The 11,338-nt window shown below is 33.6% G+C and overlaps 2 protein-coding genes across 2 annotated transcripts; both read right to left on the bottom strand.

The window, feature by feature from the left end:
* Positions 1-1,522: 1,522 nt before the first annotated feature.
* LOC114755393 (cytochrome P450 CYP736A12-like) lies at positions 1,523-1,846 on the bottom strand. The gene has a single exon (XM_028944268.1). The coding sequence runs from the start codon at positions 1,844-1,846 to the stop codon at positions 1,523-1,525; it is 324 nt and encodes a 107-aa protein (XP_028800101.1).
* Positions 1,847-1,988: 142 nt separating this feature from the next.
* Positions 1,989-3,588, bottom strand: LOC114755392 (cytochrome P450 CYP736A12-like). Its single transcript, XM_028944267.1, has 2 exons — positions 2,896-3,588; positions 1,989-2,336 (listed from the first exon to the last, which is right to left on the bottom strand). Exons 1-2 carry the CDS (start codon positions 3,586-3,588, stop codon positions 1,989-1,991), a joined length of 1,041 nt encoding a protein of 346 aa, XP_028800100.1.
* Between the last annotated feature and the right edge of the window lie 7,750 nt (positions 3,589-11,338).

Raw genomic sequence — 11,338 nt, 5'->3', positions numbered from 1 at the left:
CCAATATCAACTTAACAATTAAATCTTATCTTAGAGACTAATGGAATATATAAAGAGCAATCTCATGTTACCCTGTACTAATAAATAAAAACAATTTAGTCATCATAAAATTTATGTGCTCCCACGAGTCCAAAGTATGGAGAGAGCAGAGATAACAGAAGGAGAGGGAAAATTCCCTTTTCCTTTCTTTTTTTTTAACCAAGTGAAAGGAGAGGGAGTCTCTTCAACATTCTATATGTCCTCTTCCTTATAAATCCCTCCCACAAAACAAGCTTTTGGTTACATAAATGGATGCGTGTTGCAGGGTTTACCACCTTTGGTCTTTATTATAAAGATTTTCTATATGCTATGCTTGATAATATGACGTATCTTGCCCAAATTTAAATTTTAACATTTAATGTTCCAGACTAGCTACAATACTTCCTTGATCCTTGTACTGTTACCTGAAAATTTAGTGGCCGATTTGGGGGAAAAAAGGTCCAAATTTGCGGTTAATTACTAGATCCAATGGCATTGCAGGGCATAATTTACAATTAATCAGTCCAAAGTTTATGGGTACATGGTAGCATTTAATTTGCAAAAACAAAGTGCTCAGCAAAATTACAATTAGTAAGAGTGACCATGCTACTGTCGTGAGAAGGATTACAGATGGACCATGGAGGGGCCGTGGGGCATCGAAGAAGAACGACATCGTACAATTGGAGGAAAATTGATGTTCTGGAAGGCAGAAGATACCCTGAAAAAGAATGTCAGCAAAGGAGCAGGGCAGGGACTGCTAATTTTGAAGAAACCATATTGACGTTTTGGCCTTTTGCAATGAATATTTTTCAACCAGCAATTATTTCGAAATACTATTTTGAATATTTTTCCAATCACTAATTTCCAATTCCGACCAGTTACCCAAGCATCACCCACAGGCGCAAAAAACAGAGGTGCAGAATACCCTGTTTATTCCCTGTTTATCACTGTTTATCTTCATATGAGACTACCTAATACTAATAGAATAGGTCCAATGCACCACTCTGTCTCTTATTATACGTAACTTGTACCGTAAAAGTTTGTTTCAAAATATAAGTCATTTATAGTATAATTAATAATCTTTTTCCAATTTTACTTCTATTAATTTAATAAAAAATTAATTAATTTAAGTATGAAACAATAGTTTCTCAAAACACGTCCCTCTCCTTCTCCATCTACATCTCTCTCTCTCAACTTTTCATTTCCTATGCAGTCCGTCCCCTCCCTCTCCCTCTCTCTCTCAACTTTTAATCCAACACAACCACAAATACGGTCTTTATTGAATAAGGGTAAATGAGGAAAAACTGGTTAATTTATTATATTTCTTGGTTTGCAAGTTTGGGATACAAGTGACTTATAATAAGTAACATGGTAGTATTTTATTATTTTTCAAAAGCTCACGTCCTTATACTTGCCTCTGCTGCCTTATGCTTGCTATTTATCAAACTAGCCACTCTACATATCATAGTTATCGTACATCAGTACAGGGCACTCCAAACAAGCTTTAATTGGACTTAATGCGAGAAGTTGGCACAGCATACAGGTTCTTGGCTCTCGGGAGTGACAAGCCAAATTTCTCACTCATGTCCAATTCATTCGGATCCTGTCCCAACGGAAGCTCCCAATTAAAGCAATGAACCAATTGACCTACAACGAATTTAACTGTAACCAAACCCATGTGTATCCCAGGACATCCTCTGCGACCAGATCCAAACGGTATGAACTCAAAGTCAAGTCCTCGAAAGTCAACATTCTTCTCGACAAACCTCTCCGGACAGAAATCTTCGGCATTAAACCAGACCTTAGGATCTCTTCCTACAGCCCACATATTGATTAGAACTCGAGTGTTTTTCTTCACATAGTAAACCACCAACTACCGCATCCTCCGTTGACTCTCGAGGGGTCAATGCTCCTGCAGGGTAATAATCTCAGGGTCTCCTTGATCACCATATCTAAATAATGAAGCTTTGCTAAGTCTGTCTCTTCCACCATTTTGTTCCTTCCAACCACAGTTTCAGCTCTTTTTGAAGGGTTTTCATAACGCTAGGATGCCTGATTAGTGAAGATAAGGCCCACAAAATGACAGAGGTAGAAGTTTCGAATGCCCCAGCAATCATGTCCAGTGCAATAGCCTTAATGTTAGTTCGTTCAATGCCATAGTTTTGTCCGTCCACGGCGTGGTGTATCAATGAGAGCAGTATGTCTATGAAGTCTTGTCGGTCCTTTGGTGAGTTAATAGCATCTTCATGCTCTTCAATTATCTTCTCTAGTATCTCGTCAAATGCTTTACTGATTTTTGTGATGGCTCGTTTCAGTCCCTAATCGTATAGCACAACTTCAATCGATTTAGGGTCCAGTGCTATTTATTTGATTATATCTTCTCTCTTTAATATAAAAACTAGTTAACTAGTTTGAGTAGGATAAAAAAATTTGTTAAGTTATTTATTTATAATAAATAGTTATTATTTTTTATAAAATATCTTTATTAATCATGTATATTAATTAGAATTAATATTTGATGAAATCCCTAATATGTGCAATTACTAGAAAAACTATTTTTTTAAAAAAATAAATATAAAAAACAAAATTAATTACAGTCTTATACGTAAAATCAAATTAAAAATCAAATTCACTTGTATATCAAGAATACGAGTTAGTATAATTGAAGATCACTTTAGATATGAATGACCCTGCATATGTGTCCAAAGTCCAGGCAAAGTGACTCCATCGGATGCAGGGTATCTTATGTTGTTTTAATAAAGTTGGTTCAATCATGTCATTAAAAAAATTTCTTTAAAATAAAAAATGTACTGTGCTTCTAAAATTCGGGGAAAAAAAAAAAAAGGAAAATAAAAGATAACGGAGTTTATTTCATACCTGAAGATCAAATCGCCCAAGCCAAGGCACGACATCCGCCAGATTAAAAGCACCGGCGAGGCTCATTGCTTCATGAATATACACCTTCAAATCAAGTAAGTCAGCGTTGTGACACCCCAGTATCATCTTATAGACAATGTTCTCTACAACCCCAGACACCACCTGGCTAACGTCTACAACCTCACGCGTCGCCGCAGCTTCTTCAAGGGACTTGACAACGGCCTGCAACTCTTCCCTCCTCAGAGGAGCGAAAGACTCTACTTTTGACGCACTGAGAAGATGCAAGGTGCACAATTTCCTCATGTTCCTCCAGTAAGGTCCATACTGGCAAAATACGATGCCTTTGGATCCATAGGTAAGGATGTCGTTGGCTTGAAGCCTGGGACGGCTGGCGAAAACAGCGTCGTTGGCCTTGAGCAACGATTCGACGGCTTCCGATGAGGAAATTATCACCGCCGGTACTTGTCCTAACCGAAAGGACATGATGGGTCCGTATTTTCTGGACAAGGATTGAAGGTCGCGGTGGGGGAGTTGACCCAAAAAGTGGAGGTTACCGATGATCGGCAGAGCCGGTGGACCTGGTGGTGGCTGTCTCCCATTCCGGCCATCTCTACTGTATTTCCGACGCTGTGTAAGGATGAAGAGAAACGAGAGAAATATCACTGCAGGGATGGCTAGCGTTGAAGGATCCATGTGTGATGATTTGCCTCAATGAGATTGTCTCCGTCCTGTAGTGTTCCAGTCAAACTGTCAAAGTAGCGCTGGAGGAGGGGATTTCATGAGATCCGATGAGGCAATCCGACTTTGTCAATAAGAATATTTAAATGATTAATATTAGTCATGCATTAATTAGCCGCCTGAGCTGCTAAGCGTTCAAAGTTCAAACTTGAAAGCAGGCTCCCGTTGGAAAACAGAAAAATATCTCACATCTAGCTAATAAAACTAAAGTTTTTTTTTTCGTTGATGCTATTTACTTATTGTGTGGGACTTTGCAACTTTTTAATAACTTGTTTTTTTTTTACTTTTTTATTTCCAAGTAAAAGAAATAGTTGACCTGGCTTTAAAATTATCCACTACATCTAGTCTTTATAAGAGTTAATTTACTAAAACGTAGATTAAAAAAATTAGTTATTTTAATTATTTGTAATAAATAGGTATAATCTTTTCTAAAATATCCTTACTAATTATGTGTATTAACCAAAACTATCATTTGATGAAATATTTAACCTATGCAATTACTACAAGGATTATCTTAAATAAATAAATAAATATAAGAGACAAAATGGGTTGAGATCTTATATTTAGAATCAAATTGAATGTCAAACTAGCTCTTATATTAAAAATCAGATAAAGCACTTCTTGTTTGAGAAATTAATTTAGTTTAGTTCAAGATCATAATCCCTTTAAAATTATATATTTCCTAGCTTTTCATATTAATTCTTTTTTCTAAGTTATCCTTATTATTGAACAATTTTCACCGCCAAGAAAAAAGTCCAACTAATGAGAAATTTTTTTTTCTTGGGGAGAAAATCCCACAAAAGAATCTGGAATTACTAAATCTTAAATTAAATTTTTTTATAAAATTATATTATTATTTACAAGTTAATGTACGAGACATTTCTACTCGTTTACATGCCTTGTTCTCTTAATGTGTGTGGACCAGGCGATAAACTGAATTGTTAAATATTGTTATTGCGAGAAGAGCGCACTTATCACTTATGCACGCACAATATTTTCTTTGGCTTGTATAAGAGTTATGTCTAATCAAGTAGTACACTCTGACTTTAATATAAGAATTAAATAATCAATTTGAAAGAATTAAAAAAAAATATGTTAAGTTAATTATTTATAACAAATATATATTGACTTTTCTAAATCATTTTTCTTCAATCACATACGTTAAAACTAGACTAGATGAGAATTTTATGATCAATAGGGTAATTTTTGACAACATATTATAAATTTAAAAGACAAAATATATTATAATCTTATATTTAGGATCATCGACTAGCTCTTATATTTAAGAACCAAGATAGTAATAATTATATTGAAACCAAACATAAGTTCATTAAAGAGCAATAAAATTGTTTTAAATTTCGATCACTTTGTGAAGTGGAGGAATTCTTGTGGTGGTGAGTGGTGCTCTTCTGAAATAGTGTAATAAGTGTTTGGATGTCCTATCATCTAATACAAAATTGGAAAGTATTTTGGTTTAGTAGGTTGGGGAACAAGGCCGCTAATTGTCTAATAGCAAAGGCAATAAGGGGTATGGTTCCTACGGGATGGCTTGTGATACCACCATCCCCCTGGTTGCTGTGTTGGATGTTGATCTGGCAGAATGTTTGGAAGAGTACAGTGAAAGATCCGGTACCGGATGGATGCTTGTTTTAGTTTGCTTTTTGGTTTCTGTGAGTTTGTTGTGTTAGATTGTTTGGTGTTTTTTTTTTTTGAATGTTTGTTTTTTGGGCCTCTAGACTATTAGTAGTTGTAATCTTTTTTTGACTATTAATAAAATGGACTTTTTTTTTTTTGCTAACAAAAATTTTCGATCACTTTCCAATTTTTCATGTTCATATTCAACAAACGTCATCATTTTATACCTGCATGTTACCTTGGAATTTGTTTAAGAGGGTATTTCGTTTTCTTTTTTGTTTTTTTTTGGGGGGGTTTAATTAATAAGAAACGATTTATATTGAGGACCATAACTTTCTTTTGGGATATGTCTTATATGGAGTGTGGTCCTTCTATTCTCGAGAGTCGTAATTTATTGATTGTTAATTAAACATCAAGCTGCATAAGAAACTTTTAAGGAAAAAAATTACAGTAAAGTCTAAAAAAAAACTAAAAAATTCTAATAACAATTACAATAGCTTATAATAATAAATTTTAGAATAAAAAATTATAAGTTTTTGGACTTATTTTATTATTATTATTTTTTCACTTCAGTGTAATTCTCCCAGCTTTCAGACTGGGGCCTTGAGGACTGAATAGAAAAGGGAGAACTTCATTAAAGGGCCCCATAAACAACAAAATAGCATCAAGACCCAAAGGAATATGAAATTCTTCTGCAGACCCATATGTCATCATTTTCTGAAACCTTTTTATTATTATTATTTTTTTATGTTAATACTCCTCCAGTCTTTAATATATGACCCAATTATTAAGTTAGTTTTGATTCTAAATATAAGACCTATTTCTCATATTTATCAATTTTTTCTAAATTACCCCCATGGATACTTCCTCAACCATAATCAAGTAGAAGAAAAAGAGGGGATATTAAGAAAGATGATTATGGTATTTTAGAAAAAACGTGTCACATTTCTTATAATTAACTAACTTACCTAACTTCTTTAATCTAATCAAATTAGTTAAATGGGTCTTATATTAAGAATCAGAGGAATAACTTGAAATTTCATTACAATTAAATGTGGTGGATAACTTTGGTAAAAATAATGGGGTAGATAACCTATGACAGTTAGAGATTTTTTTTCTGGCCAATAAAAGGACAATTAGAGATTAATTTGTTAAAATTTGAAAATATAGTTATCAATCGCAAAGTTATTGAGCATGGCGTGAACTAATTTCTTCCATTCTTCCTTTATATTTCTTTTTTCTTATCAGGGTATTTTCATCATTTCAGATGAAAATTAACCTCACTTTATTCTATTGATCCTGCAGAAAAGAATTTTATATTCCTTTGAGTCTCTAATGCTAGTTGCTACTATCTCCGGTTCTAATTATAAAACCTCATTTATAGTACCGAGAGTAGTATTATGTTACTTAAGAGATATTTAATACTACTTTCGGTCCTAATTATAAGAACCAGTTGACTAATTTGATGAGATTAAGAAAATAAATTGAGTTAGTTATTTGTCCTAAATAAGTGTTGTCTTTCCTAAAATATTCTTACTAATCAAGTTATTGACTAGAATTATCATTATTAGAAGGGCTACTTTGAGGGAAAAAAAGTATAAATATGAGAGAGAAAATGGATTGGAGTCTTATATTTAAGACCAAAATAAAAGTCAAACATAGTCTTATATTAAAGACCAGAGGTAGTATGATTCTCGTAATAGAAAAAAAAAATGGTGGCTTTTGTATTTTCCATGATTTGAAATAAATATGCATCTTTCGTTCCACGCCAGCCAACACAGCACGCCCAATGTGGTCTAGGAACAGTTTGAAATACTCCCTCGTCTCTGAAAAATTGACAAGATAATTAATACTACCTCCGGTCCTAATTATAAAAGTCAGTTGGCTAATTTAAAGAGATTATGAAAGTAAGTTGAGTTAGTTATTTGTCCTAAATAGGTGTTGTCTTTCCTAAAATATCTTTACTAATCAAGTATATTAACTAGAACTATCATTGTTAGAAGGGTTACTTTGGAAAAAAAAATATAAAATATGAGAGACAAAGTGGATTGGGGTCTTATATTTAAGATCAAAATCTTATATTAAAAACCGGAGGTAGTAATAATTTTTTATTTCTTATTATGAAAAGGAGAAAGAGTTTTAAATGCAGCGAGGAATCAGATAATTTTTCAACTACATTCCTTAATAAGAGTAAAACAGGTACTCATGTGCTATCAATTTAAAACACATTTAATGACTTAACTAAAATTTCTTGATTTGTGACAAACGTCTCGCCTCGTATTAAGAACTGAGGGAGTAATTAATTTTACAAGATAAATTCCTCGCACAATTTTTTTTTTTTGAATGAAAGTGGGAGTATTAGTAATGACGCGAAAAGGTACAGGAGAGAAAAACTAAAGGAAACGATCCTCGCACAAATTTATTAACAAGATAAGGTGGTGCGACAATACAATGAATGCATTGAGGATCATCACCAAAATAGGATGGCGATTTTGTACAAGAAGCAAGAAAATATAATGACCAGTTGATCAACAAGGTTATATACACGCTTCTTTTAACCCATGATGCTGCCCTTTTATCTTCTTTCTATTGCGATTTGACTCAACAAATTAAATGGCTTCTTCTATAAACTGTGTTTCACTCTTTTTCTTTTCTTTTTATTGAGTTCGACAAGGTCAGTGCCCCCCACCGCGGAAATGCTAATCAATTTTTTTTTTGCCAGGGAAATACTAATCAATCACGCCTAACAAGTTAATAAGAATAGATAAAAGGGAAAGAACAACATTAGATAATACTAATGCGCTTTATTCAATAAACATAGCATTTTTATGGGCAATTACAACGAATAATTAAGTACAGATTTAAAATAATTTCCTTAACTGCATCACCAGCAACAATTGCAACTAAATCCTAAAATTTAGAGTTTAATAACTATGTTAATGATAGACGATGGAAAACATGTAATATGTTGGCCTAGAAAAAAACAGAAAATGAAAGAAAACTAAAATATTTACTCACAATATAAGTCAAATAATTCATCAAAATGTATTTAACTCATTAAATCTGTCTCAATTCAATTTTTTTAAAATTTTACTCAAATTAAATAAAGCTGTGAAGAAGAGAGGGTTGCAAGAACAAAATTGACAAATAAGCATTAATTACTCTTTAAATAACTTATATTATGAACTCAAATTTTTTTTTTTTATAAATGTGACTTATATTGTAAATCAGAAGGAGTAATATTAATAAGAACAATATTTGCACGAGTTACTTATATCCATTATGTTAAGTTCTCTAATCATTCATGATTATGTGTTATATTTTTAAAATATTAACATTTAATTATAAATTTACATAAAATATTAAAAAAAACATGTGTTCATATGTGATTAAAAAACTTAACATAATAAATATAAGTAATTTTATCTAAAAAAAATTTCCTATTAATAATAATAGGGTTGCCGAGCAGAGCACAGAAGGAATTTATTTCGTGAGAGATTGGGTTATGTACGAAAATCATGCAACGACGCAGAAAGTGGGTTACCGGATTTGTCCAAACTACCCAGTGGCAGGCAGCATGCATCCCCATGGAGTATGGTCGGCAAAGCCACTTAATAAAATGGACAAGGACAAATGTCAAATATGAACCATCCAATAATGCAAATTTTGGAATTGCCTGTAAAATAGCGTTATAGAATTAATTTTGTTATCATTTTTCAAATGACTTAATTGTTTTACACTTTCTGAAGATTTCTGAATTGGCACTGTTTCAGCTGTATCACTTTTTTTTTAATGCATAAAAACAATTTTATTTAACATGAGCAAAATAATTACATAAAAAGTGACTTAATTGTTGTCGTCAGTAAAATTTGTGCTAATCGTCTGAGTTAATCCACACTTCCTGAAGATTTCTGAATTGGCACCATTTCAGCCGGGGATTAAATGAACGTTCACGATCTTGCCACATAATAAATAAAACGGCTTGCTTCGTTCAAGTGGTCTCCAAATGGCGCCAAATGCTTCTAATTAATCATCCCGTAGAAGCAAAGCATCTATAGTGGTACCGCCAGTTTCAACAGTAGACAATGAAGTTAATGGGCGAAGGCACATTACCTCGAAGAGCATATCCATTCTTCCTCTTCTAAGGGTCTATTCGGCTTAATAAAAAGAAAAGGAGTGGAGGGATTTTAATGGAAGGAACGAGAAAGGGGAAAGTGAAAAGATTTTAATATTAACTTGTTTGAATTTATAAAAAACAAGGTATTGAAAACCGGACCGGTTAGTGAACCGGTCGAGACAGTGGGTCAAGGGTCAGTGGGTTAGACCGGAGTCAACTCGGAGTCAGACCGGTAATAATAAAAATAAATTTAATTTAATTAAAATGCATAAAATATTTATATTTTAATAATAAAAATGATATTTAATTTTTATTTAAATGTCATGTGAAATTTTTCTTCCTTTTATTTTTTGTTCTTTATTTTTTTTAATTCTCTCTCCTCACGTCGCTCACTGAATTCTCTCTTTCTATTTTTAACTTTTTCCCATCCTTACTCTCTTCCATTTGCATCTCTCTCCAACCCGTGAATGCTCTCTTTTCCCCACTTCAACACGCACAAGTGATCAGATGATAAGACTAGTTGATAGCTTCTACTCTTCCTTACTCCATGAGTAGCATTGTATGCATTCAGATCTGGATTTTCAATGGTGACCATTTTGCTCTGTAGTTTGTATGCGCATTGCCATTTTGCTCTCCAAATGCTATTGTGACTGCCATCATGCTAAGTACCAACTCGTCCATAGCCATAATAGCGTCGATTGCGTCTTCCGAGAAGATAACACCAAGCGCACCAGTGTCTCACCCTCTCCAAAGATCTCAATCTCACGACAGTCGTCGTCAGAACCGTCAAGGGTAGGCTAACATAACCACTCTCACCCCTCTCGCCCTCTGTTAGCGAAACAACTCCTCTTCTTTACTTCACCTGTCACTAGGAAAGTATTCGACTTCAAGCTTCGGCCATGGTGACTGGCAATTTTTTGCAGCAAAGAGGTAAACCGGTAACCCACCCAACCCACAGGGTTATGCGGGTTAATCCCGAGTTGTCCCGAGCTAAGGCGGTTCACGCCGGGTCACAAAAATCCCGAGTTAGCAGCTTGACCAGACCGGCCATATCACTGGGTCACCGAGTTCCGAGCTAACCCCGCCGGTCCGGTCCGAGTTTTAATACACTGATAAAAAAAGAGGGGAGGGGAGAAGTTTTAATATTACTTTGTTTGGTTCATAAGAAGATGAGAGAGAAAAATATTTTGACATGGACAACTATACCCTTATTTTACTTAAAATTATTTTTTCAAATTTTATAGAATGTTTAATAAAATTGAATTGTAAATAACATTTAATATATTGATCAATACTTATACCAAAATTCTAATATACTCTAAAATGTGAAATATTATTGAAAAGAAAACTAAGATAATGTTCAGCCACAACTTGTACTGAATCCTATCTTTGAATGAAATATTTGGTCATGCAAAAGAGAGAGCAGCGTCGGGAGACAAGAAGAAAATGATCTACGGGAGTATAGGGATATTAAAAATAAATATGGGCATAATAGTCACAACATGACAAAACATTGTCATTTCCCTCCAAATCCTCACAACATGGCAAAATATTGCCCTTTCCTTCTCCTTCTAAAATTTGTATGTTGCCAAACAAGAGAAAGTGATTAAAATCCTTCCCTCGCTCCCCTCCAAATCCATCATACCAAACACATCCTAAGTGAAATGAGGGTGCAAAAAAATATAGATAAAACCAAACCATAATTTTAAAAATAATTTTATGATACTAAATAAATGTGTAATAAAAATTTTATTTTGATTTGTGTAAAAAAAAAAAAAAAAACTTTTGACGCATGCCACACCCTTTCTAAACCTCTTGGAGCCTTCTCACCGCCTCGGATTTGCAAAATTAATTTTTTACCCCTGGCAAATCCATGTATTGTAAGGTAAGGGGTTTTTGGATCGACCACTGTCACATAACCCAAGCCCAACTCAAGTGATCTTTTCCACATTT

Source organism: Neltuma alba, unplaced genomic scaffold (genome assembly GCF_004799145.2).
Source record: "Neltuma alba isolate B1F8T4 unplaced genomic scaffold, ASM479914v2 tig00010268_pilon, whole genome shotgun sequence".
Lineage (NCBI taxonomy): Eukaryota > Viridiplantae > Streptophyta > Magnoliopsida > Fabales > Fabaceae > Neltuma > Neltuma alba.
This window is presented reverse-complemented; position numbering and strand designations above follow the sequence as displayed.